This window comes from Calypte anna, chromosome 4A, assembly GCF_003957555.1.
Source record: "Calypte anna isolate BGI_N300 chromosome 4A, bCalAnn1_v1.p, whole genome shotgun sequence".
Taxonomy (NCBI): domain Eukaryota; kingdom Metazoa; phylum Chordata; class Aves; order Apodiformes; family Trochilidae; genus Calypte; species Calypte anna.
The window spans coordinates 26,042,329-26,069,418 of record NC_044248.1 but is presented as its reverse complement, the minus strand read 5'-3'; the positions used below and the strand labels follow the sequence as shown (position 1 = coordinate 26,069,418).

The following is a 27,090-nucleotide window of genomic DNA, read 5'->3' as shown; positions in this document are numbered from 1 at the left end:
CCAAAAGAATTTGAGATTTGACAGTAGTAGGGACAAGGGCAGTTTTTCTAAGCTTTTATTGCTTGCAAATTTCAGAAATATGTTACTAATAATTGTATGCTAAATAGTAAATTAAAGTACATAAAATTAGTATTAAAGTACATTAGTATTAAATATACATTAGTATTAGTATATGTATATATTAGTATTAAATTAAAGTACATTAAAATTAGTGTAGTCCTGACCTCTTTGACAGAAACTAGTACTGGAAATCTAAGTCATTAACATACTGTTAATTTCAGTGTCTAACACATACTGTACAGAAGCTCTATGTAACTGAAGAACTTTTGAAAATCATACATAGTTAATGCATTACACAAGAAATTAACACATGCTAATTAGGCACTCTAAGGCTATTTTGTTACAGAAAGCTAGATGACAGGTCTCCCAGTCTTTCTCATAGACTCCAGTATTTCTATTCAGAATGCTGTGTTCAGCCCTTGTCTCCTTAGGTCTCCATGCAACATGATGACTCCTCACACCAACCTGCCCTCCTTTCAGCCCAGGTGAAATTTCCCTTTCAGACAGCCCATGAAGCCTCATTTCCTCTCCTTTTAGGGCTCCTAAGCATAATTTTTAGCATTTTGGCACACATACAGCCAAGTTTAGATTAAACATGCTCCTACTGAGAAAATGTCAACCCCTGTTATTAAAGAAGAGCAAAGCCAGGCTGAGAGACAACAGATATTATAAGGGAGTAGGTTGAGTAATCTTAATTTTAGCCTATTTAAGTTGGAGTTGTTTACCATTGAACAAGATTATGTGCCACTATAGATGTTCTTTCCCTATATTTCTGTGTCACAAAAACAAACAAACAAACAAACAAAAATTCAAGATCCTTGTACAGTTTAAATAGAAATATTGTGCTAAAACCATGACACTCATTGGTACTATATGGATTTTTTAAAACTATTGTCCTGCAACCAAAACATTTTTTATTTTAGTTCCTGCTGACCATTATCAAGATGACTTTATATCTGTCAACCTAGCCAAACTTGAAACATTAATTGTGAAAAATGAAGGAAGGTCATTTTTCTTCATACATTTGGATTACACAATCTGTAATAAGGTGTATTTTAGGCTTAATACTTAACCTTCATTCCACTGCACCAGCCAAAATTAAAAGGCAGCACATCCTACAGACCTGAAAGTCAGCTTCTTATGCTTTTTTCCTGCCTCCCACTACAGGCAGGTATGTAATTAAAGAACTTTTCAGACTAATACACAGGTAATAATTAGAATAATGAGGTCAGTTTTACAATCATAGGTGCAACTGCAAACAATTTTTTTTTCTTCTGGCTTTTCATTCTTTTACACACCAGCTTTTATATCAGTGCATATGCTCTGTGCTCTGCTTCTCTGTTGAGAAGCACAGCAAGAAAACGCCAGGTAAAGGTGTTCCTGAACTGCTCTACCCAACCAGACCTGGCCTTTAGCACTTCAAAACCTGCAATTACTGTGATGCCAGGTACACCACTTCCCCTTCTTTCCAGCCTTGCTGTTTCTTCAGCCATCCTTTCAAGAGCTTCCAGGCCAGGGTCATTTCAGTTCCCACACTGGCAGCTTCTTGACCCTTAGCTATTCAAAGAGCCAGAATGCAGAAAGAAGGGTGGGACCTGAGTCTGGCCCACAACCTATGGCTCAGTATGTTAATTTAATAAAAAATTAAAAATCTAATGGCAGCCAGGAATCTCTGGATGCTTAACCAAAAGCGCTAACAGAATTTCTGTTAAAAAATTTCCCATATATTCTTCCCCAGTGATCCTTAGAAAGGCATGCATTTTTGATTCACTGCATGGATAGCTCCTTCTTTCAGGTAGGACTTCATGGCAGAAAAAAATTTTAATTTCCACATAAAGTATTTCTTTGTTTCAGTGGTTAAGTTAAATTATTCAGTACTATCCGCACATGTGCCAATATCCATTCTATCCACACACATTAACATTACTGTTATGATCATAGACTTATGAAACATAAAATAATTAAAACTGTTATTTTCAGATCAGGATGAGGGAAACTTATCTTTCTAGATACTTTTCGAACATGGTATCTATGTGTAACTTTTTTCCCAGATTAACATTAACTACACCATTTTCTTCTGATAAGAGTCTGGTTTCTTCTGGCATGTTTCCCTTAAATTGGTAGACTCTCAGTTTCCATCACTTGTGATCATTGCACTTCCTAAAGCATGAGTAAAGCCAGCCAAATATAACCAGTATAATAGAGCACAATGTGTCTAGAGAGAGATTTTCAAGCTAAGGATACAAGACTGCTTGATTTCAACACTCTAAACATCTCTATACAGGAATGAATGAAAATAAGATATTTGAAAATGGGTCTCATCCTTATTTATTTTTTTATATAAGTTTTTTTCAAAAACAGTATTTTAAAGGCTTATGCATAATGCAACAATGGGTAACTTACCCAATATAAAACATTTCATATCTTTTCAATATCCTTGGCTTCCTACATCATTCTTTTTATACTTAAATATAATTTTTTACACCAGAAATTAAAAAAAAAAATACCCCCTGTTTGGCAGTTATAGCGATATATCTCTTGCTATTAATAGTACCTACTATGTCATTGCAAGCATCAGTCTAACACAGAAAAATGCATGGGAAAAGGAATAAACAGTAAAGTTCAAAACGACTTTAAATTCTTGTGACATATGTATCTCCAAATCATGTAAAAGAACACCAGGAACATCTCAAATATGGCAAACAATTTCAAGCTGTTAACTTGTTTCCTGTGAGAAAAGCTCCTCTAAGTCTAATTTCGAACTACATGGAAAGATGTTATCCCCTGAGGGACTATTACAGTAACCCTGAAACAAGAAGATTTAGGACCTTTATATCAAATGATATGAAGAAGCCCAATAACTGTCCATCAAGACAAAGAAGGAGATGAGATGGCTCCTTGACATCTGCTCACTGCTTCTCTTCAACAGATAAGCAAGTATCTACAGGTGGTGCATAAAAAGTACAGCTGAGGGACAGGCTGTTTCTGTACCAGGGAGTTCCAATATTTGTATCTGCTGTTGAATTACTCATGTCATGGAAACAGAGAACAGGTGTTTAATAAAGAATTAGAGAAAAAAAATCAACAGAACTGCACCATAAAACCAAACCCACCAGCCACTCTTCCCCCTACACTTTCATTAAACAAGCCACCACTAACATAACTGGGTGAGACTGCAGTGTCAAGGATCAAGAAGAGAAATATCTACATCTACTGAATTAGCCTCAGGGGTCCTGAAATGTTTTCACTGACTTTGCTCCATGTCTTAATTAATAAACTGTCTTGTATTCAAGTCATGATTTTATGAACAATAGAAACTATAGAAACAGCTTTTGAGGAAAAATGGTAAAAAGGTAAAGCAGAGTAGTTTTCTATTTTTCTCTTAACAAAGTTCAGTAGCTAGAAAGCAGGAATATTGCCCAAATTAGAGAACTATTGACCCCTCTGGAGCACCACAGTGTTCCATAAACCAATCTGGGAACATCTGACCTAGTTTATTTTCCTGACAATTAATGATTTGCTCCCCATAAAAATAATTTCTGTCCTTAGCTCTTTTCTTTTTAATTCATTTTGATGAAAGCTGATACCAGCTTTCTTTAGATGTTAATGTCTGGAACCAACACCAGAGCATGCCCTCACGGTGTAAGACCTCCATCTGAAAAGTTAATTTGCCATTAAAGACTTTTTCTGCAGGGTGAACAATATGAAGCTTATCTTATAGAGTTTATGCATCAAAACAAAGCTACAAAAAAGGTGATTATGAAAAAAAATTTAAAAATAAGATGCCTGCTTACTAACCAATTCTTTCTCATTTCATTCAGGAAATAAAAGACTAGTGAAAATAGGTGTTTAGGGTACCTCAATTACTCAGAAGGATCATGAATCAAATAATTTATTCTTTCTAATTCTCATCTAATATAGGGTAAATTGTGGCCACATAACTTTAAAAAGATTAAAGTATGACAGATGAGCAGATATATCTATAGCTTTCTTCCTTTACAAAGTATTTTTTAAAAACTGCATTCTGTCAAGGAACGAATAAAACTGGAAAGCAGAAGCAAGACAGAAAACAGATTAAATCGCTTGCTTTGCAGAATAGGTAAGAAAACAATGTTATTGCCTCTTTCTTCATTCTGTTAAGTCCTTTTCAGAGTGTCTCAAATCTTTAACTACTCCTATATCACATAATTATCACAATACACATCAAGAATTTAAAGAAAGAAATTTGGTACTAAACATTTACCACTAGACAAAAACAATTACTTAACTCAATAGAAATGAACAGAACGATGAACAGAAACTGACCCAAACTGACATAGTGCTCAAAGACTAGGAAAATCTGAGCTAAATGGAACAGCTCTCAATCTAGATCACTTTTTTCCTCCAGAAAACTAAATTTTATATAAATACTTAAAAAAAAAGTTGTGTATTACATCCCTCAAGCAACTGGAAATAGAAGAGCTGTTTGTGGAATAACTATGGATTTGAGCAAAATCAGTGTTGCAGTTTCCCCTGTTTAAGCTACATAAATTACATTATTCTTGTGCTGTGTGGCTGCCTGACATCAGTTTAAATCTAGGATTGAAAATTCTTCATAGAATATTACGTTTCACAGACAGGTTTGGTGAAAAGTGAAGACAGAAAATGTATTAGAACAGAGTTACTTTTTTTTCTGGTTTGTTGTGTAACTTCCATATGGAAATGCATCTTTAACTGTAAGAATCTACTTGAAAAACTAATACACTAATGTATTCTTCAAAGCCACAGAGAGAAGAGGTAAAAAGTGAAAAAGCCCACAGCCAATAAACCCTACAACCTGTCCATTTGTACATGATTCTTGAGGGAAATGTAAGATATTCTCATAATTGTTAGTTATTTGAAATACTGCATGTATGCTTTTACTCTCAAGGCAGCTCACAGGCTCAATGTATAATCTCTGCATACTCCCACCTGATCACTAGCCTTGAAACTGAAACAAAACCCACATATAATCTGAGGAACACACATAAATAACCCAAAAAAGTACATTTTACAATAACTCTTAACACAGTAAAGTTCAGTTCCCAAAAGGCATTCTTTTCAACATGTATTCTGTCTGCACATGTCCTAAAATTGTCTTCACTAACAAAACTGCAGGATAATTTTCCAGAAAGTGTTTGCCTCATTCAACAGGCAAATGGCAGATGCCAAAAACTGAGAGAATTAATTTTCATGAATAATCTCAAAACTGAGAAAAGGACATCATACCTATTTTTGCCCCTGGTACCCCCACTCCCTTCACCCCCCAAAAAAAAGGTATTTTGGGGAAAAGCATGTTTAACATTTTCTTCCCAGCAGTATTCTCTTGAGTTGTTTTCCTTTGTATTCTGGAATTGGTTTTTTTCCTTCTCCATAGTAGCAATATGAAGGTTTTAAACATGCATGATCATAAATGGATTTGCAAGGAGCATTTGGACTGTAATAAGAGTAAGAACTTACTGTCTTACTGATGTAATTTGTGCTGATATTCATACACTGGAGTCCTTCGCTATTGCAGCAGCCTCCACATCTGTAGATGGATACACATGGGGGTTTAAAGAAGGTGTTTGTAGTTGCTCCAAATTCTTTTCCCACATCCACACACACTTCACGAGGCATGCACTGAGTTTTTCTCCATTCAGTATCAATACCTGCCAAGTTATAGGGAATTTCATGTGTTATTAAGTAACTGTTTAAAAACAATACTCTCCTTAAGCAAATTAGTAGGATTTTTTTTTTTTTTTTTTAACCTTTAGAACCAGAACATGCATTGCTAGAATCACACCCTTTATGCAGTGAAACACATCTCTCTGTGTTAACTTCTAGGTAATTTTATTTCTTCATAGGGATGTCACAAATTGTCATGAGCATAAATAAAGTCATAGTGGAGCTAAGAGGGAAACTAACAAAGGTGGGCAGATCTTAAGATATCCATAGCTTTATTCATGTCCTTTCTCCTAGGCCTGGGGTTTTACCTTAAGTGAAGTGTAAAGAAGTACTGTATATCTCTGGCAAAGTAATTTTGACTGGTTCCACACAGTACTTCACTTGCATACTGTGTGTTAAATACATTACATTTGATGCCTACATACCTAACGTGAAATTAATTTGACTACATTTACTTTACTAACTACAAGAGTGTAGTTTAAAGCAATGTTAATATTTAGCAATTATGTACACCATTTGATTTCATCTGAAAGGTGGTATGTGTACCCAGATTACCCATGCAAAACTGGGTAAACATTTTACATAGCATTATAAAGCGTTTTGTCCAATTTTACCCACGACTGCCTTTTGCAATCTTGCACTAAGCAGCCATGACACTTGCAGATGTACAGGATCTTTATTAGCTCTCGGTGCCATTTTTCGGTAGGCTACTGAGCTAAAATGGAAATTGCACCAAACCCAGAGTCTCCATTAAGATACCTGATTTCCACAATCATGTCAAAATATACACCTTCCATAATGAATCCTGTGCTTCTCTGCCTGAAAGCCCTTGATTAAAATGTAAGCTAATTACGTTTTTATCCAGGTCACCTGAAACACTAGGGGGTATGGACATCCTTGTTTAAAGCTGTTTTTTTCTGAGTTCAGCATAACATCATGACAACTGCCCTCTTGCAACAGAAAAAAGCTACAAGTGGATTATTTGGCTTCCTAAAGCCATAAGACGCAAGAGAAAAAAAACATTACCAGTTGTGATGTGATTGCAGAAAAAGAGCAGAATCAATTCAATTAATCAAATTATTAGTGCTCTTTTTACATCCTGCAAAAGCATTACAGCCTCTACAAAGCAGGATTCCTTGTACCTGAAGGCACACACTTATCTTTTATATATCTACTGAGCTATGATAGCAGTCTATACCTTTTGTACAATGGATGTACCGAAAATACCTCCATGGATGCAATTTATTTCCTTAGATAAGGCTGGCTGTCAGTGATTTTACTTTATAGCCATTACATCAAATCAAACTGGTGAGGATGGTTTACTGATGATGCTTAGTTGTTAAAAAGCTTCTGATTCAACTGAGAAGCCTTCAGATTTTAATTTATTGTGCGTTAGAACATCTTTTGTGTCCTGTACTTACTTTTCAGGATCTCTGCATTATAGTGTGCTGCGGCAAATTTCAGTGAACCATCTGATCTTGTGTCAAAGCTGGAGTGTTCCCTGTGGTGTTGCCAACCTCCTTTCCTCAATTGACATTTGAACATTTTCCAGTATTCTGGGTAAAGCACTGTCATGAGTTCATCCACACTGGACACAGACCGCAACTGCTCTTCCAGGTCTTTGCTTGCATGAGCCTGTCAAAGTAACATGCAAGATTAATTACTTTATTACACAAGGTTTGCTGGAAACTAGCCTGAAAAACAATTCGTACATTGTAAAATAAAGTTGTACTCAAAGGGTTCTTCATTACAAAAACTGATTTTGTCAGTCAATGCCAACAGTAGTATATGGACAAATAGTGAACTGTTTTGCTTGTGCTACTAATTCTTTATCACACTTATAGTTCAAAACATCTGTGTGAGAAAGGAGCTATATAATTAAGCCTAAACAAGTACAGGTTACAGATTTACAAAAAATAAAAATATCAGAAAAAAAAAAATATCAGAAGACCCAGAAATTAAAAAACAGTGGAATTAGAAAAAGTATGAAAACTATTCATGTGATTTTGTACTTTTTTCAGGGAAAAACTTCATAAGCAAATTCTACTATAAAGCACAGATCCTTAAATCGCTAGGAGTCAAAGACCTTTGTGCCTTTAGGAATCTGAACTGCACACTCCCCCACTCCTAAGTTTCAACTGAAACTCTTCAGAACTCTAAGCACTACATTCCTTAATTTTTTCGTTTAAAGAGTATCCTCAAATCCTGCAATTGCACTTTCTGACATGCTGACTTTTACACAAACACATTGCAATTGCATCTTCCTAAAAGACTCAGATTTACATTCCAATTTCCTAATTAGCTGGAAGATTCTTTTATCCTCATAGAAAAAACAACATATTGCATCAAAGGAGTGATGTTATTCTCTGCCCGCCTCCCTCATCCATGTATTGCCAACTTCCCAAAGGGAAGAGAAATAAGGAGAAAGAAAAGTAATGAAAACCTTTACCCACTTTCTCAGCCTACTCGGCCCTTAGATGGCAGTACGAGACATGGAATACAGATGTGCACTTTGTAAAAGGCCTTCAGCAAATGACTCTGGACTCCCTGCAGGTTGCTCTAGTCCAAGAAACTTCAGGCTGTAACAGTGTAGAGTACGTGTCCAAAACCAGAAATATGAAACCATAGAAACTGAAATTTAACATAACTTATTAAACTTCATGACTAACCATAGAGCACAGAATGGTTTAGGTTAGCAGGGACCTTAAAGACCATGTAGTTCCAAAATCCCTGACATGGAGAAAGACACCTCCCATTAGACCAAGTTGCTCAAAGCCCCATCTAGTCTAGCATTAAACACCTCAAGGGTTAGGCATCTACAATTTCCCTGGGCAATCTAGTCCAGTCTCTCACCACCCTCACACTGAATAATGTCTTCCTAATATCTAACTTAAATTTACCCTATTCCAGTTTAAAGCTGTCCTAACACTTATAAAAAGAACAGTCTCAGCTTTACTGTAGGTTCCCTTGGGTACTACAATGCTGATATAATGTCAATTTGGAGCATCTCTTCTTCAGTATGAACTGAAGAAGTATGAATCCCTCTCATCCTGTCTTCTTAGATTCACACAACTTGCATCTGTAAATACAGTTAAATAGAGAAGCCACGTGTAATACAGATTTCAAACTCATTTGATATGTCAAAGTGTTATGAAGATAAAAAATGAAGTTTTTATTGAAGTCTTGCTAATGACAGTGTTATAACAGACTACTTTTTCTTGGAGCATTTCAACAATCAAATTGTAATTCTCAGAGTCATGCTCATTTAGGACTTCATCTCTTTCCTGCCTTCTTAAGAATACTAATCTCTGATCCAAGCCACCCAGCGTGTCTCTTGGGGACTTGCCCTCAAGTCTGTCAGCAAGATAGAACACTTCACTCCCCCGCTCTCCTTGCAGGATGCCACAAATATCCTCAATCTGAAGATCACAGACAAAAATGCAAGCTGAACAAACAACTAATTTAGCCACTGTCTGCTTGCTTTCATGTCTCCAGAGAGGTAAAAAGCTGAAGGTCTGAGCAGCCTCATCCATGCTAGGCTGTTCTCTGAGGGCACCGCAGCACATGCCACCTGAGGAAAGGGAAGCAGCTCAGCAGCTCATGGCACCAGCACAGTACAGAGCAGTGGGAATGTGTGTGGCACAGGAGGTGACAGCATGGAGGTGACAGCATGGAGGTGTGTGTGTATCCTCTCACAAGGCTGCTTCCCAGTCCATTACATTCTGGCACCAGAATGGCAACTGTGTTTACTCATTTAATAGCTGACCCCTGCAGGTCCCAGCATACCATAAGGGTGACACAGAGAGAGAATCCAACCCAAGGCTCACCAACCTTTCCTGGATTGCTCCAAAGCCTGTGCAGCCCATTGCAGATAAAATGCTGGCTATCGCTGTTTCAGATATTCAAGGTTCAGGCCTAGAACACCAGAAAAGTAAGTATTGAAACTCAAAGTTATTTATTTGATAAGAAGCCAGGATGTATGCAGCAGGAAAGAGCTTATATTTGTCAGAAATAATGTGCTAATCAAATCCTTCTTCAGCAGGGAATTGTAACACCTTTCCAGATGGACAGAAAATTTGGTATATATGTATAAAATGCGTGTCAAACACAAAGAAATTAGAGGCTTTAATAAAGTAATTTAATAAAGTACTGTTTACAAGTGCATTTCTTCCTGGATATTCCATAGGCCAGTGTGCCATGTGAAGAATACAGAATACTGCCTACAACATAAAGTGCTCACTTAGTATGAGCAAAAGGAAAAAAATTTCTGGAGCAGACATATGAAATTACTTCTCTTAAAACATGGATAATCGTTATTCCATCAGATTTTATGCTTAGTTTAATAAAGCCATTTACTTGTAAAGATAGCTTTAATTCAAGTTATATATACACTATGGAAAATCAACTTCCTCACTAGAGGGCTTTTGTTCTCTCCCCTCTTCTGATTTAGCAAGAAAGGGAGAAGGAAATCCATGGATGCATACTAAATACACTACATGCAAAACCTAGAATTAGGGACAAGAAAAAAGAATTGAAAATACATATTAATTCTTCAGTATGTTTCACATATTACCTTGGTACACAAACCAATGATCTCTTCCAGGTCTATTTACTGTAAGACTATGAAAGATGTGTATTTTTGAACTGCAGCAAATTACTTTCATCTGTGCCAAATCATTTAAAGAAACATCCATGTAAGGAGCTTGCAGAGTGATTTAATTTTGTACAGCAGACAAAAATTCCTGTTGACATGAACATAAAAGCTAAATCTTAAATTCTGGTTTATTAAAAAAAGGTATGTCCTGCACACAGTAAAAGCATCAGATCATTAAGGATTGTTAAAAAGAGTTCCTAAATTTTTTGAGCGGAGTGCAATTGCTTCTGTAAAGGTAATAGTTCTCTGGCAACATTTTTATTTTGTCATAGTTTTGATTAATGGGTTTAAGTTGTGCCGTGAGAGGTTTAGGTTAGATATTAGGAAAACTTTCTTTACCAAAAGAGTGGTGAGGCATTGCAATGGGCTGCCCAGGGAGGTGATGGAGTCACCATCCCTGGAGGTGCTCAAGAAGTATTTAGATGTGGTGCTTCAGGATAGGGTTTAGTGGTTGCAGTAATTGGATTAGGTTGAACTCAATGATCTTTAAGGCTTTTTCCAACGTTGACAATTTTGTCATGCTATGATTCTAAACTATACTCTTTCTTAATTTTGTGTTGGCTTTTCCTTTAGGACATACACACAAAAAATAAAAACCACAAAATGATTTTTCAGTGGAAATCCAGACTTCAACACCTCTTTAGAATGTATGATAAGAAAAAGAGGAAGCAGCATCAACAAAGATGAACTATAAATCAGAGGAGCTCTAACTTTTCATTAATTTTATGCAAATGTAGAGTAGTGAAGTTTGGAAAGAAATCATGTTTGTAGATGCAGTTACACTTTGGAGAAAGACATTGACTAAACTTTTGATTAGTCAGTCTCTAAAGGATAATAGATGGCATTGAGCAAAATAAGAACTAAACTATACAAGTGTGAATGAAGAATACAATGAAAACTAATTAACTTCACTTCTTCCACATTATTTCCTGAGAAACAAGGGAAGTGACAAATAGAGATAGAAATAAAATCGTAAAGCTTTTCCAGTTTTTTAAAAAAATTACGACTTGCAAGGGAAGGTGCAGGATATCAAACAGGCTTTATATCCATTAATGAAGTCAAATTTACAACAGATTTTACATGCATTACATTATTTGTCTTTCCCATTTCCCCACTGTCTGCTTCTATTATTAATAACAAAGGTCAGAACACTTAATATTTGGCAGCAGGCTTGGCACATAATTGATGGTGCAATGTGCTATAACAGTACTACTTTACACATCTGCCCTGATTCTAGTTGTCAGCTCGTTTCATTTTCAAGGAATTTGTTGACAATTCTTAATAGTAAAATGCTGTAAATAAGCATCTTTAACAATATTCTTATACTCCAATTATTTATGGACTGAAATGAATTAAAATAAAGTTGTTAAATTTTAACACTGAAACAAGTGTTTTGCAAGTAAATGGAAATATTGCAAAAGAAAAGTATGTATAAACACTTCACTGGCATAGTATTTTATTACGATTTTCATGTATTTCAGCCCTAGTTTTTTGGAACTTGATGCCAGTAAAAATAAAAAAGAAAATATCCTAAATTAATATCTTGGCCATAGTTAATAATTAAATTGAACTTTTTAATCTATGTCTACAATCATGCCTGTAGAGCCCCAATTTTTATCTCACATGCACCACTGGTAAAACTGAATGTCTGCCCAGAGCTGCAAACTTTTACTATTCAATATAGCAACAAAACAGTGTCGTATGGAAGTGAAATAGTAACAGTGAGCATAATTTTTTATTTTATGTTATTTTAAATAAGTAGTAAGAGCACTGCACTTATTTTGAACTAAATCAAAACATCATGAGAACAGCAGAGACATTAGAATCAGCCTCTGTTTCAAAGAGCTTACAAAGTATATCAAACAGGCATAACAAGAATGAAAGTATAAAATAAATAAAATGGTCTGAACTGTATTATGCTTTAAGTGATCTTTATTCATTTTGGCATTTTAAATATCAATAATATCAAAGAAAACAAATAAATGCTGGTGGTAGTGAGAGTGTACAAAGTGAAGAGACAAGGGAAAAAAAAAAAGCAGCATATCTAAGATTACAGATTTGGACAAAAGCACTTATGTTGGGTCCTTCAGCCAAACATTTAGCAGAAGGTTCAGAAACACACATCTTGGCTGGTGCTTATTCCTCAAGTACTTGCATTCCTGAATTGTTCTCAACGTTCCCTTGTGAAATGCCATTACTTTCATACATTCAACGGGAATTACTTCTGAAAATACCCTTTTTTGATTTGAGTCTGATTTTCACAGGAAGCACAGAGAGAGAGGAAAAAAAAAAAAATCATTCCTCCCTTTCTAGAGCAAGTCCCTGCTCCTGCTGTTTGGTTTCTTTATGAGCGTCTTAGGCAGCCAGTTCTACCAGGTTTCTATGAGCATGGGCAACTAAGATGTTGCTGTAGGTAATGTGGTGTCTGATACAATCAGAGATGTTAATACCACAGTGTCATAAGAGAAATCCATATGACCTAGCTATGAATCATAGAATCATAGAATCATAGAATCCTAGGGGTTAGAAGGGACCTCGAAAGATCATCTAGTCCAACCCCCCCTGCCAGAGCAGGGCCACCTAGAGTACATCACATAGGAACGTGTCCAGGCGGGTTTTGAATGTCTCCAGTGAAGGAGACTCCACAACCCCCCTGGGCAGCCTGTTCCAGGGCTCTGTCACCCTTACAGTAAAAAAATTTTTTCGAATATTCAACTTGAACCTCCTATGCTCCAATTTACACCCATTACCCCTTGTCCTATCACTGGTCACCACTGAGAAAAGCCTAACTCCATCTCCCTGACACTCACCCCTTACATATTTGAAAACATTGATGAGGTCACCCCTCAGTCTCCTTTTCTCCAAACTAAAGAGACCCAGCTCCCTCAGCCTTTCCTCATAAGGGAGATGTTCCACTCCCTTAATCATCTTAGTAGCTCTGCGCTGGACTCTTTCAAGCACTTCCCTGTCCTTCTTGAACTGAGGGGCCCAGAACTGGACACAATACTCCAGGTGCGGCCTCACCAATGCAGAATAGAGGGGGAGGAGAACCTCTCTTGACCTACTAACCACACCCTTTCTAATGCACCCCAGGATGCCATTGGCCTTCTTGGCCACAAGGGCACATTGCTGGCTCATGGTCATCCTCGTCTACCAGGACCCCCAGGTCTCTTTCACCTACACTGCTCTCCAGCAGGTCAGCCCCCAACCTATACTTGGACATTGTGTTGTTCTTCCCCAAATGCAAAACTCTACACTTCCCCTTGTTGAACTTCATCATGTTTCTCTCTGCCCAGCTCTCCAGCCTGTCTAAGTCTCTCTGAATGGCAGCACGGCCTTCCGGTGTGTCAGCCACTCCTCCTAGCTTAGTGTCATCAGCAAACTTGCTGAGGGTACACTCTATACCCTCATCCAAGTCGTTGATGAAGATATTGAACAACACCGGTCCCAGTACCGACCCCTGAGGGACTCCACTAGTCACACACCTCCAACCAGATTCTGCATACATGTGTCTATAGAAATGGGAAAAAGGGTCACTAAACACCATTCCTCATCATGATGGAGAGCAGTTTTAAGAAAGAGGTTGGTAGGCACCCTAGCCAGACCCTAAATATCTATGACCTTTTACAAGAAACTTCACAGCTAGATTACAGTCACAGAAGAGGTTTTCATGATTTTTGAAATTTGCATTGTTCCGTAACAGCAGTCTTCAGCTTATGGTCCATAAAATCCTACTATTTCTAAAAATTAAGCAAGTCATAATTGCAAAATAAATTATGAAAGTCAAGCCCTTTATCAATAGACTCAATTCACTATTCAGGAGCTTGCACTAGATGAACCTACAAAGTACAGGTCAAAGGCTGCACAGCAGTCATAAAAAAAACTGTGGGTAACAATTTGCTGTTTAAGTGCAGCTGCATCTGGATTCTTTAATTCATTTAAAGACTCATACCAAAGCTTTCAGCTAGCATTATAAATAGATTTGGGATCAATAAGGATTTGGATTATTGCTGATGAAAGGCTTACATCTGATTAAATCTTGGAGACACCAGGCAGTACCAGATGAGTACTGTGTGTTGTTGTCTTGGTCATCCTCAGATATACTGATCATTGCTGATCATTGCAGAGGATGACTGTGACTGGGTGCATGATCAGAAGAAAGAGGTAATGGAGAGTAAAAATAAGGGACAAAAATGTGAAGATTGCTGGGTTATCAAGGCAGCTACCAGATCTGCTGGAAAGGAGACAGCTTGCAGCGTGAGAGCCCTGTGCAGTGCAGCCACCTCAGCCTGCCAGGGGCTGGTGCCAATCGCGTGCGTCCCGAGTATGAGGCATCTGGGTTGATGCCATGTGGCAGTTCTGTAGAATTCAGCACATTATAAAAACAGTATGTTCATTTTGAATTCTTTTAGCTAATGTTGAGGAAAGCTAACTGTGTAATTCTGAAAATAATTCAATGCTTAAAAATTGAACTCCAACTAAAAATTCTGGCTATGAGATCTTATTCCCTCAGAAGATGATAAAACACCAGATAGGCAATTGTTTAAAAAATGGTTTCATGCTGTGTTTTTAAAATACCCTGCAACCTTCTTTTGGTTGTTTTTTTTTCCTTCCAACAGTCAAACATATCTCAAGAAAATCAAGACACAAGAATAAACTACCATGCCTTTTTATGAAGATCATTTATTTTCAGTCTTTACTGAGCTTTCATTAACATTAATACTGCATTTACTAGCAATCCCCATTAGCTCTGTCACTAGAAGCAGACAAGTATGGAGACAGAATTTGGAGAATACTATTCACATGGTGACACTGTAGTTATCTGTCATCACTTTGGCAGATGTTAGACAGGCAGAAGGAACTAGAAGAGCTTCTTAGTATTAAGTAGAGATTTGCTAAGTGAAAAGGTAAGGGACATGCTCTCTATTTTAATGTGAATGCCAGCCCATTCTAAAACACTGCATGAGCACAGTACCTGTGCTACATGAAGACATCCAAGACCTAGAAAACAAAATGTTTTCTATTCTATAGGTCAATAGTAACTACAAGAAGGTTTAACTAAAGAGTTTGAATAAGAAATTTCACATTCTTAAGAACATGTTTGAATTATGCTGAACACATATCCTACAGCATATGGTGCCTTCTCACTGTAATGAGAGTATTTAGTTTTGAATTCAACATTCTTATTTATTCTTGAATTTTTAACAACAGGGCCTATAAATATAGCACTGAAGAATAACATGAGCATGTCAGCTTTTATCACTGTTGTATAATTTCTCTCACAAAGTAACTTTCCTTTTCACCAGGTTATTAAAATCACTGTTTGAAGCCCTCAGCAGATGTAATTAATCCATGGTCTAAATATTTAGTAATACGTCACAGAAATTTCTTGTATTCCTTATACTTTCAAAACAGTTCTTTAAATAAATAATTTCACAGGCCATGAAGAAAGATCGGTTGAATTTCAAAGAAAAAGCTGAACTTTATTCCTAAACAAATGTCTTAATCTAATAGGACATGATTTCTGTATTGTTAAACAAGCTTTGCACAGTTTACAGATCTGTAAAGAAATATTAATTAGAAGACCACCAAGCTTGTCACATTCCCTTTTTCAAAAATTCCTGCTATAAACACCGTACACTAGAACACAAAATAAAGCTGAATAATGAGTAAATTATAACACAGCAATTCCAGTTCCATAATTGTTTTAAATTGTTACAAACTAGTTGTGTGTATGTGAGAAAGGAAACATAAAGGCTCTTAGAAACCTGTGCATTTAATTAAAATTCAGAGTTTTTAAGTTTTACTTAGCATCACGTTTCTTGAGTGCATCTTACGCAAGTAATTAAAAAAGTCCATTTCGTAACTTGAACTAAGAAGCCAGACTAACAAATCACACAGTTACGACTTTGGCAACTAAGCTATTAAATTGTTAGACTTCATTCATAAATTAAAGCTTCTTCTGGTTCTGTTTTGTGTTTTTGTTTTGTTGTCAAAGTATTACCCAAATATTCTGTGTAAAGGTTCTTTACTAATGTAGGCAAAATAACGAGATCTTAATTTCACTAGCCTAAGAAAGTCACAAAATGCAAAGGACCTGCTGACTGCCACCTACTTGTGCCCAATCTGCAAACCTGTGTTTGAAACTTCTTCCATCCTAAATTCTGTGTGGAACATTCCTTGGATCACCATTTTACATCCGTTACAGAGAAGCCATACAGAAACAAAACCACTTCTTTAGACATTGAGCCTATAATACTTTTTTCCTTGCCCTTTGATGCTGCAAGAAAAAATAGCCAGACAACAGACAAAAACACTATCCAATTTTAATCCCAAAAATTCCAAATGGGTTAGAACAGTTCAAAGAGAAGATTGATTTTCAAGCCTTTAAGTATAACATTACATTGAAAGCACTTTAAAACCAAAAGACACGAACAAAACACTTAACTCGCAAACGTTCCATTCAAAGTGAATTATTTAAACTCAAGAAAATGCCGTACTTTAAGGCATCAATATTCAAGAACTGGGGAATAGAGTGGCATGGAAAAGCACCACAGGAGTCTTCCCATGTTTGAACACCTTATGCCAGCTGCATGCTTTCAGGGACTGCCATCAGCAGCTGAGGTTCCTACCCATTCCTCCAGAATGGGTACGAAATGCGAGGCACACCTTTGCTTTTCCTGATGGGCAAACTTCATAGAACACTATCACTATAAAAGATGAATTGTTCTGTGGAGTTCTCGTATCCCTTCTGAACTATGGGGAGGAAAAATGAAAAACAAAAATGCACTAAAACCTGACAGGTATTAAAAGATTTGTTAGCAAGGAATGAGAGATGGGGAAAGGCAAAAGAATCCCTGAGAATGACAAATCCAAGAGCTAGACTGAAAATTGGTCACAATTCCCTTTCAGGCAACCGAATTAGGAGAAATACATGTTGCCCATTATTTTTGGCTTAAATTATTCTGAATAGTGTATTGTACTGTAATTTTACTTTAGAAGGGTCAGGGAACATCAGCAGTATTAAACAGATCCTAATTTATACTGACAGGACACAGAGTAATCCAACACTGAACACAGTGTGTTATCAGAAGACTTTTTAAAGAAGGCTTGACTGCAAAATGAAGTTTTTTCAAGAACAGATTTACAAAGAATGTCCTGAGCCATCAACTTCCACTGGAAGTTGATGCAAGGCTACTTACAGTGTCTGATGGAAGTTACAATACTGCATCTTGAAAACGATGATAGTGCCATTAGTTGAAACAACCCCTAAACCACCTTGCTGAGTACCCTGCATTCTATCTAGACCCAGAAACCAATGAGAAAGAAAATGGATTTCTAGAGATTGTATCTATTAAAGGGAGTCATACAGAAAGCATAAGGGGGACAGAGGTTCTAGTAATTTAAAATCTATTAAACAATATAAAGAAGATATTTAAAATTCAGCTAAGTACATGCAGACATTTTACTGATAATATTGTGTGGTTTTTCTTCTGTTATGCTTTTTATTTCCTCTTAGAAGTATGAAACTGTTTTATGAAAAAAAGTGGGTTTATAACACTGCATTTTGTATTCATCTGGTCACAGACTCCTGAACAGAAGACGTTTAAGTAAGCAAACCCAGGTATCAGGTTTGTGACATGAAAATGGGAGTGAGGGAAGAAAGGGAGAAGGAACTAAAAGATGGCTTGTACCAGGATAGTGCAACCAAACATCCAGCTTCAGGCTCAGGGCCCCCTGAGATTTTGTTCTTCAGAGGCAAAGATATCCATCTCAAAATGACATTCTTATACAAAAGGAAGGAAAAAATAGAACAAAGCGTTCTAGACTTTTGGAATAAAATAGATCCTATCATAGTAGTCCGTTTCCTCAAACTAAAAGGTACCAGAGTTTTCTTAGATTTTAGCAGAAGAAAGAGTAAAAGCTGAATTTATGCAGAAAAGAAGCTCTCTAGCACTACCAGCAATGCTTAAAAAACAAAGTGCTTTTTCAAGTGTATGAAGGTACTTCCTGAAGTCAACCTGCAGAGATTATTTATAATGATCTGCATATAAAACCATGACGGAGTTATGTGCATACAAAATTAAGGTAACAGAATGATTCCCCAGCACCTTAGTGTGTGTACCATCATGTACACACACATTTTTGCAGGATCACAGTCCTGGAAACTGGAGTTTTGGACATACCCTTTTTAATAACAAGAGCCCATTGCAGTCGCTGAGGTCACCATTTACAGGACCAGACCATGAAATAACTTCTGAATTCCTGTGCATGTTTCTAATATTTTTTTTATTTTTTTTACTGAGGACTGCAATTTCCTCAATGCTTTGAGACAGCAGCTCTTTCCAAACCAAGTAGATTCAGACACAGGGAGCACATGTCCCATTAAAGTAACTGGTAGTGAGAAAGACATTTCTGGTATGCTGAAATAAATTTTGTTTCAAAATAAAGTGTTTTGTTTATTTTAAATTTTATTTGAATTAGGATCGCAAAAGAGGGGAAAATGTAAATGAATGAGCTATAGGAACAATTTGTTTCATATTTAAATAGCTTTAGAGCAATTATTAATGTAGCTTTATAACCAGGTATAGCAGATGCTGTTATAAATTTTTATTATTTTACCTGTAGATTATTTCTGACATTATCCCACATAATAATCTCCTCTGCTGTCTTACATTTTGAGAAGTCTTGTAACTGTCACCCTATATTATTAGGGAGAAAACTAGAACAATATCTATTATAAATTCCTGTTTTGTTTGAGAAGGAAGGGAACAAAGACTGCAGAATTTTGGTGTTCCAAAAGACTCAGATTACAGTGGAGCAGCCCTACTGTGTCTGTATTTATTTACACTTGTCATTTGGGTCAATTAGAATTTTAACTATGGCAAAATTGTATTTTTTTTTTAAATCATTAAAATTGACTGTGCCTTTAAACAAATGTCCCCAGATGCTATGGGTACAGCTAATCACAAGCACAAAGACCCAGTCAAGGTCAGGCTGCAGGTTTGTCTCTAATTGCCCAGTTACACATTCTTTGTTCACCCAAATCTTCTATGGACTTCAATGGGATTTTTGTTTAGTGAGGATTACAGGATTTTGCCTCTTACCTTAAGTACTGCATCTATACATCACTGTGTATAGTATGTTTCAGTCCCTACAGTCAGTGTATAGTTTTACCAGTACTGAATATCATGATGAGCTTTTTAATCACCTTCCCAAAGCCTTAAAACTCAGTTTCCTTTTGTTATACTTTATTTTGCTTTTCCATGGTCAACATGGAACTTCTACTTTGAGAATTAGTTACCTGGCAGCCCACTGTTGTTTGTCCCACTGCAGCTATACTTTTCATTTTGAACATGCTAATTTGCTTTCAAAACCTATTGACCTAACTACGGTAATTAGTCATTCTGCTCAAACACAAAGACAGTATTTTTCCTACCCCAGAGTCTTTCTTAAATTCCTGGTTACATTTCAGCTCCTTATTAAAGCAGTCTGGTGATTTTTAGATGATCTGACCAATGCCCATAACAGCGTTTGTTTACTTCTCTGAACACTTTTGCCTGTCACAGCATGTTTGTGTGATTAATTCTCAATTCCAATTTTTTTTTAGCTGCTTTACATCAGGTCTCCTGCGGTCCTCCCTCAGTTTACCCCACAACATATGTTCACAAAAAACATTTTCTCATTATTATGCAAGCACAACAACCTAGGCAAAGCGCATGCTATATTTTTTTTATCCGAGCAGCTGTGCAACTCGAAGGCAAGAGCATTTCTGAGTCTCTTCCTCATCCAAACTGAATGCGTGAGGAAACCCAGACGCAGCAGACAAGACAGTTCACTCAAGGGCCTTCTTCTAGCAGCATAAACACAGAACACCACAAGTTCATTTCCAGAATGTCCCAGCTGGTCTGGCAGAGATGAAGCCTTTCTGCTACCTCCCAAAACAGGCAATGGCAACCTTCAGCATTTCACTCTGCAAACACACCTTTCCAGAGGGCTGAAACATACCCTTTGACTATTTAAAACCAAAATATACTCAGAAAACAACGACAGAAAAAAAATAAATCTATCTGAACTGAAGGAATTTCATAAACAAAAAACCCGTAATTATTCCTCCAAGCTGTTCCATGGAAGCTGAGGCAGGTCATAAAAGCAGCAGTGCCAAGTGTGTGTGGACAGCCTGCCCTGGGCAGCACTGACCATGGCATCCGGGCTTGTATGAGGAACAGTGTGCCCAGCAGGACTGGGGAAGTGACTGCCCCCTGTACTCAGCACTTCTGAGGCCACATCTGAAAATACTGTGTTCAGGTTTGGGTCCCTCACCATAAGAAGGACATTGAGGTGCTAGAACATGACGAAAGCAGAGCAACAAAGCTGGTGAAGGGTCTAGAGCACAAATCCTCTGAGGAGCAGCTGAGAGAACTCGGGTTGTTTAGAGTGAAGGGCAGGGAGACCTCATAGCTCTGTATATGAAAGGAGGTTGCAGTGTTGAGGTGGGTGTTGGTCTCAACTCCCAAATAACAAGCAATACAAGTCTAATAACTTGACCAATTCTAATCTTCTGATGTGTCTCAAGGTATTGACCAGCTAAATGTTTTAGGAAACAGGCTTCTGCTCAATGCTCCCTCCCAGACAAGGGCTTTGTGAAAATGTAGCCACTGACCAGCTATATTCCAAATTTTCTGCTGAACTGAACAGAAATTAATTAATGATTAAAGACTTAACACAATATGGACTCAGCCTCTGCTACTGCAAATATTTCAAGCAGAATACCAAAAATAAACCATTCAGAGCTGTCCAGGTAGAAAGCAAAGCACTTAAATGGTCTTTCCACAGGAAAATGTTACTTGATTGTCTCATGCTCTTTGAACTCCCTCAGGTTTCTCATCCTATCTCAAGTTCTTGTTGTCTATACAAAATTAAAGTTATCCATGACACCTTCTCAACTGTTTGAACAGAACACTTTCACATAAACGTAGAAAAATAAAAATAAAATCTGTGCTATAGGAATACATGGGCTCCATAACGCACTGCCAAGAAGCATCATAACTATTTCTTTCATCAATCACAAACATGCATGGGTGAGCACTGAACAACATTTTCACAGCTATATTAAATATATACATTTTGAAATACGATTTTTCTAGGTCTTAAATTTATGTCTGGTACCTTCTCCTGTACACTTTATCTCTACCAAAGCCAGTGGTCTTCACCTTATGCTGGTCTTCAGGAAAAATTAAATTTTTCTGTTGGCCTCAGTTTTAACCATTCACTTCTCATTTGTGAGCACCACATTAATTGTGGGCTACAGGCTGAGCAGCTGTGACTTAACAGACTGATTCTTGTCTTAGGAATGGCAAATACTCTAATATGGTTTTATTAGCAAAGCTCTTTTCTGCGCAACTGTGAATTACAGCATTTTAAAAGAGCAGAAAAAACATCTTCCTCAATCAATGTTTCATTTTTATGATTAAACATATAACTATACTTATTTTTTCACTCACTGATGTACATGCATTACACTATAACTTTATAGTCATTTGAACATTTGAGCAGTAGATGAAATATGAAGAATTGGTCACGTGAGAATCGGAAGCATTAACTACAGTGACACACTGGGTAAAGTATATTCATTTAGTTAAAAAAATCACCAGTTAGTTGCAAGCAACAGAAGATGGATAATCACTTCTCAGGTTTTGTAGTTCCTTTGGTAACACTACGTGAGCGACCAGAATACTATTTAATGGGCTCCACTTTCAAGGTTACATTATGTTCCAATAGTGTGAAACAGTCACTGCCAACCGACATACACACTGGTATTTTTCGTGCTTGAAAAGCACATGCTAGTCAGGAGATTTTATCAGCTATTTACTTTAAAAGCAAAAGAGCACTTGACTCCTGCTGATAAATAAGGTCAGCAAACAGAGTGCCAAGCCTGGGACGCCGCTACAAGGCTACAGTCAACAGGCACTGTCAGGTCCAGAGCACATGCAGAAACAATATTTTACTTTTTAGGGCTCAAGCACCAGCCTAAACACTGTCCTCTTGTCCCCCTTAGAATACTCGGTAGCAGCAGAGTGCACAGCTCAGAGTGCCAGACAGTGTGCAGACCAGGGGATGCTTGCTCACTTGCTTAAGAATTTCTAATTCTCTTTCAGTATCATGATATTTAGCCACATCACATACAGGAGGCTGGATAACAAGAGGTGGCAGTTTGGTTCAGTTCAAAGACTGGACTGCTCTAAGTAAATGATAAATAGATTACCTTGCAACTCTGTCTGCAAGCAACATGAAACACACATAGAGAGTAGGAATCAGAACCGGACAATCCAATTTTTGTTAGGTAACAAGTCCTACCAAGTAAATGCACATTTTCAAACTGAACTTAAAACCATATTTTTTCTCTGTATTTAAACTCTTGTGTGCCTTATTTTGACCTTCTTTTGAGTACAGCCTGCACTAAGCCATGGTAGTTTGTAGACTGCAGACAGAACAGAAAATACTTTCCCTCTGAAGTGCCTAGATATATCTTTTCCATCCTCAGTCTTTTTCATGTTTTTAAGAAGTACTTGTAATTTAGATCCCTGTTCTTTGCCACCACATGTGGTTGGCTTCTTAAGCTTAATTCCAATATTCCCTCAGGGCATCCCTTACATAAGATGCCTAAAATTCTTCTCAGCAGTCTTTAAAACCAAATGACACCTATATTGAAATCCCTCAACACTGTCTGTACATCAATGCTATTTGCACCTACTGCTTCTGCCCACAGACTCCAGTGCTGCCAAAGTCAGCACCTTTCTTGGGGCTAAACACACATGAAGGTAGTTTTGGAGAGCAAGCAGATATTCTTTAGATTAAGAGTAACATTCTCTCTTTATAAAATTAGCATTCAAATAGTAACTGCAGGGAACTTGGGGAAAGAGAGAAATGCTGTAAATCTTCAGTTCCTACAGACTTGCCCACTGGCAATAAAAAAGACCACACCCACTAAAGCCTCGTCTCAATTCTTTAGATAGTCATGTCAAACATCATTACGAGACAGAACTACACCTATTTATTAATATGACCAAACTTTAGTGTGCTGTTTTTTTTTCCACAGAAACTGTAACTGACTATACTAATTTTCCTGATAAAAGGCTTTCTTTTTACAGTCCTTTTACAGAGCTCTGTCACACATTTTTATATCTGACTCAATTTCTAGTCCTTTTGATTTCCCAGTAATGCTCTAAGCATCCAGAATTCAGTACTCCAAATCAAAGTCTAGAGTTCAGAATCCCCTTAACACTCTAGTTGAATACCAAAAACTGTAATGCCTAGAAAGGGAATTCTGAAAATTATTTATTTCTTAAAAGAACAGGAGTTGGTAAAATTTATTTCAGCAACACATTCTTTCTCCTAATGTCTACAAAAATGAACATATATAATAAAAGTTATTAATTATACTAAGTCAAGTTGTTTGCATCTAAAGGACAAATATTAAGAACAGATTGAGAAACCTAGTACCTGGAAAACCAGGCTAGGAAGGACATACTGAAAGGACATACTGAAAGACAGGTGAACTGCACCATAGACAAAGTTTACACAGACAAATTACAATTTCTCAACAAATGAAAAAATAACACTAATTTATATTTCATATTTAAAGAAATGACAAAAACTGGAAAAGCCTTCCATTCTCTCTTTGCTTTGCTTTTGAGTTTGTGCTGTGGGACTCCTTGCAAGAAATCCCTCCCACTGCCCTTCCCCTGGATCCTCAATTTTAACATCTATTTCCTTAGGATTTCATGTTCTTTCCTTCAACATTGGCTCATGAGCAGTGTTCCACTTTGTGATCTCTTCCCCTTGGATATCCATCAGGAGAACCATAACTCCTAGAACAATACTGAAAGGATTAATGGCAGAACAGTAATTTCCTGATCAAGCCTAAATAAAAAAAAAAAAAAAAGGAAACTAGGAGAACAATAACTCAATTTTACAGTTTAGACCTTTTTTTGACATTTATGACATCTGTACGTTCCCCGTTGGAAGCTAGGGAATTAATTTGATGGTTTCTAAAAGCAGGAATACACGTGTTTCTATATGCTGTCCCCCTCCGTGATGAAATTATAGCTTGTATCAACTGATGACTTTAACAAAACATTTAAGTTGGAAAAGCATGGTGCCTTTGCATGCTATAAATGTACAGCATATTCCACTAAAATATTACTTAACTTTGGCAAAAAGTCTGAGTTTGAGTTCAAAGGGGGTTTTTTTGTTTGGTTTTTTTTGTCCTTGCTTTGTTTAATGCTGGCTAGCACTGCTTACTCTATTCCTGCTAGAATGACAAAATTATTCAGGTTGGAAAGATCATCTGATAGCTGTCTAGTCTAAGCTCCTTATCAAACCTCCAGAGACAAAAAAAAGCTACAATCTCTCTAGGCAGTTTTTTACGATGATTAATTATCCTCACAGGAAAACTTTTTTTTCCCTTATAATCATCTGATACCTCTCCTGTTTCAACTTATGACCACTGTCTTTCTAACCCTGTGCATTGCAGTGAAAAGCTTGGTTCCATTCTCTTAGTAACCTAAAGTTCTGGAAGACCACAGGTACAGTCCTCCCTTCACACAGGGCACATGCTCCAGCCAACGCTAGACTGAATTAACATCTCTCTTATTTTCTTTCCACCACCACCCTCCAACACTGTACACAGTATTCCACATGTGGTTTAACAAGCAACAAATAGAGGAAGATAATCACTTTTCTCCATTTATTGGCTGTGCTCCTCTCACTGGAGCCCAGGATGCTGTCAGCCTGCAATGCTGCTAGGGCACAATACTACATCACATTCATCTCACCATCTACCAGGACCCCCAAGTCCTTTTCTGCAGAGCTGCTCCACAGCCAGTCTCTCTCATTGGAGGGAGCTTTTCCATCCCAGATTCAAGACTTCACATTTGCCTCTACTGAATTTCATCAGATCCTGCTCGCTCCATTTCTCCAGTGCACCGAAGCCCCTCTGAATGGCAACACTGCCCTGAAATCAGCTACACTGCCTCCTCCACACCTCCACTCTGGTGTCATCCAGAAACCTTGAATGTACCCTCTACTTTTTTCTGCTACGGATAAAGATATGAAGCAGCAGATCCCAGGAGAGACGCCTGAGAAAAGGCACTTGTAACTCTGAGGAGTATGAACCACTAACTACACTCTGGAACTCAATCTGTCACCTAGTTTTCTCTCCATCTGGACCATAACATCCTAACTTGAATACAAGAATACTGTGGGAGACAGCACCAAAAGCCTTACTAACACCAAGATGGATGACATCTGCTTCTCCACCCTCATCCACAGAGGTAGTAATTTCATTATAAATGGTGACAGATTAGTCCAAACATGATTTATGCTTGTCATAACTATGCTGCCTCCTAAAGGATCCCATTTACCAGTTCCCTGAATAAACCAAAGTTCACTCTATTAAAGTCACAGAATCACAGAACTATCAGACTTGGAAAGGACCTCTAGGGATCATCTAGTCCAGCTCTCCCAACTAAAGCAGGATCACCTAGAGCACATTACACAGGACTACATCCAGAAGAGGTCTGGATATTTTCAGAGAAGGGGACTCCATAACCTCCCTGGGCAGCATGCTCCAGTGCCCTGTCACCCTCATAATAAAGATGTTTTTTCTTATATTTAAATGGAACTTTCTTTGTTTCAGCTTGTGGCCATTGCCTCTCATCCTGTCACTGGGAACTACAGAGAAGAGTCTGGCTCCATCTTCCTTGCACCCACTCTTTAGATACTTGTAAATACTGCTAAGGTCTCGCCTCAGCCTTCTCCTCTCCAGGTTAAAGAGTCTCAGCTCTCTCAGCCTTTCCTTATAGGAGAGATGCTCCAATCCCCAGTCACCTTTGTTGCTGTCCACTGGACTCTCTCCAGTAGTTCCCTGTCTTGAACTGGGGAGCCCAGAACTGGACACAGTATTCCAGCTGTGGCATCACCAGGGCAGAGTAGAGGGGTAGTATGCCTTCCTTCCACCTACTGGCCACACTCTTCTTCATGCAACCCAGGATTCCATTTGCCTTCCAAGGGCACACTGCTGGCTCATAGATAATTTACTCTCTATCAGGACCCCCGGATCCTTCTCCTCCAAACTGCTTTCCAGCAGGTTCACCCCTAATCTGTACTGGTGCTTGAGGTTCTTCCTCCCCAGGTTCAGGACCCTCCTCTTGCTCTTGTTGAACCTCATCAGGTTCTTCTCTGCCCAGCTCTCCAGCCTGTCCAGGTCATGTTGGATGGCTGCACAGCTCTCCGGAGTGTCAGCCAACCCTCCCAGCCTTGTATCATCAGAAAACTTGATGAGAACACACAATGTCCCTTCATCCAGGTTGCTGATGAAAATGTTGAACAAGATTGGACAGAGTATTGACCCCTGGGGGACATTGCTGGTTACAGGCTTCCAACTTGACCAACATCACCACCCTCTGAGTTCTGTCACACAGCCAGCTCTTAACCCACCTCACTGTCCACTCATCTAGACCACACTTGCCAAGTTTCCTAATGGGGATGTTGTGGGAGACAGTATCAAAAGCCTTGCTAAAATCAAGGCAGATAATATCCACCACTCTCCCTTATCTATGCAGCTAGTAACTATAACATAGAAGGGTGAAATCAGCTTCTATCAGACTTCTCCCAATGTAATTCTTTGC

General features: G+C 37.8%; 1 protein-coding gene across 1 annotated transcript in view; it reads right to left on the bottom strand.

Annotated features, from left to right (window-relative positions):
* Positions 1-27,090, bottom strand: part of VEGFC (vascular endothelial growth factor C) — a 78,255-nt gene that overhangs the window by 10,683 nt on the left and 40,482 nt on the right. The window contains exons 2-3 of the mRNA XM_030449806.1: positions 7,167-7,380; positions 5,539-5,729 (exon numbers count right to left, since the gene is read on the bottom strand). Coding sequence (XP_030305666.1) covers positions 5,539-5,729; positions 7,167-7,380 — 405 coding nt within the window. The remainder of the gene's footprint in view (positions 1-5,538; positions 5,730-7,166; positions 7,381-27,090) is intronic.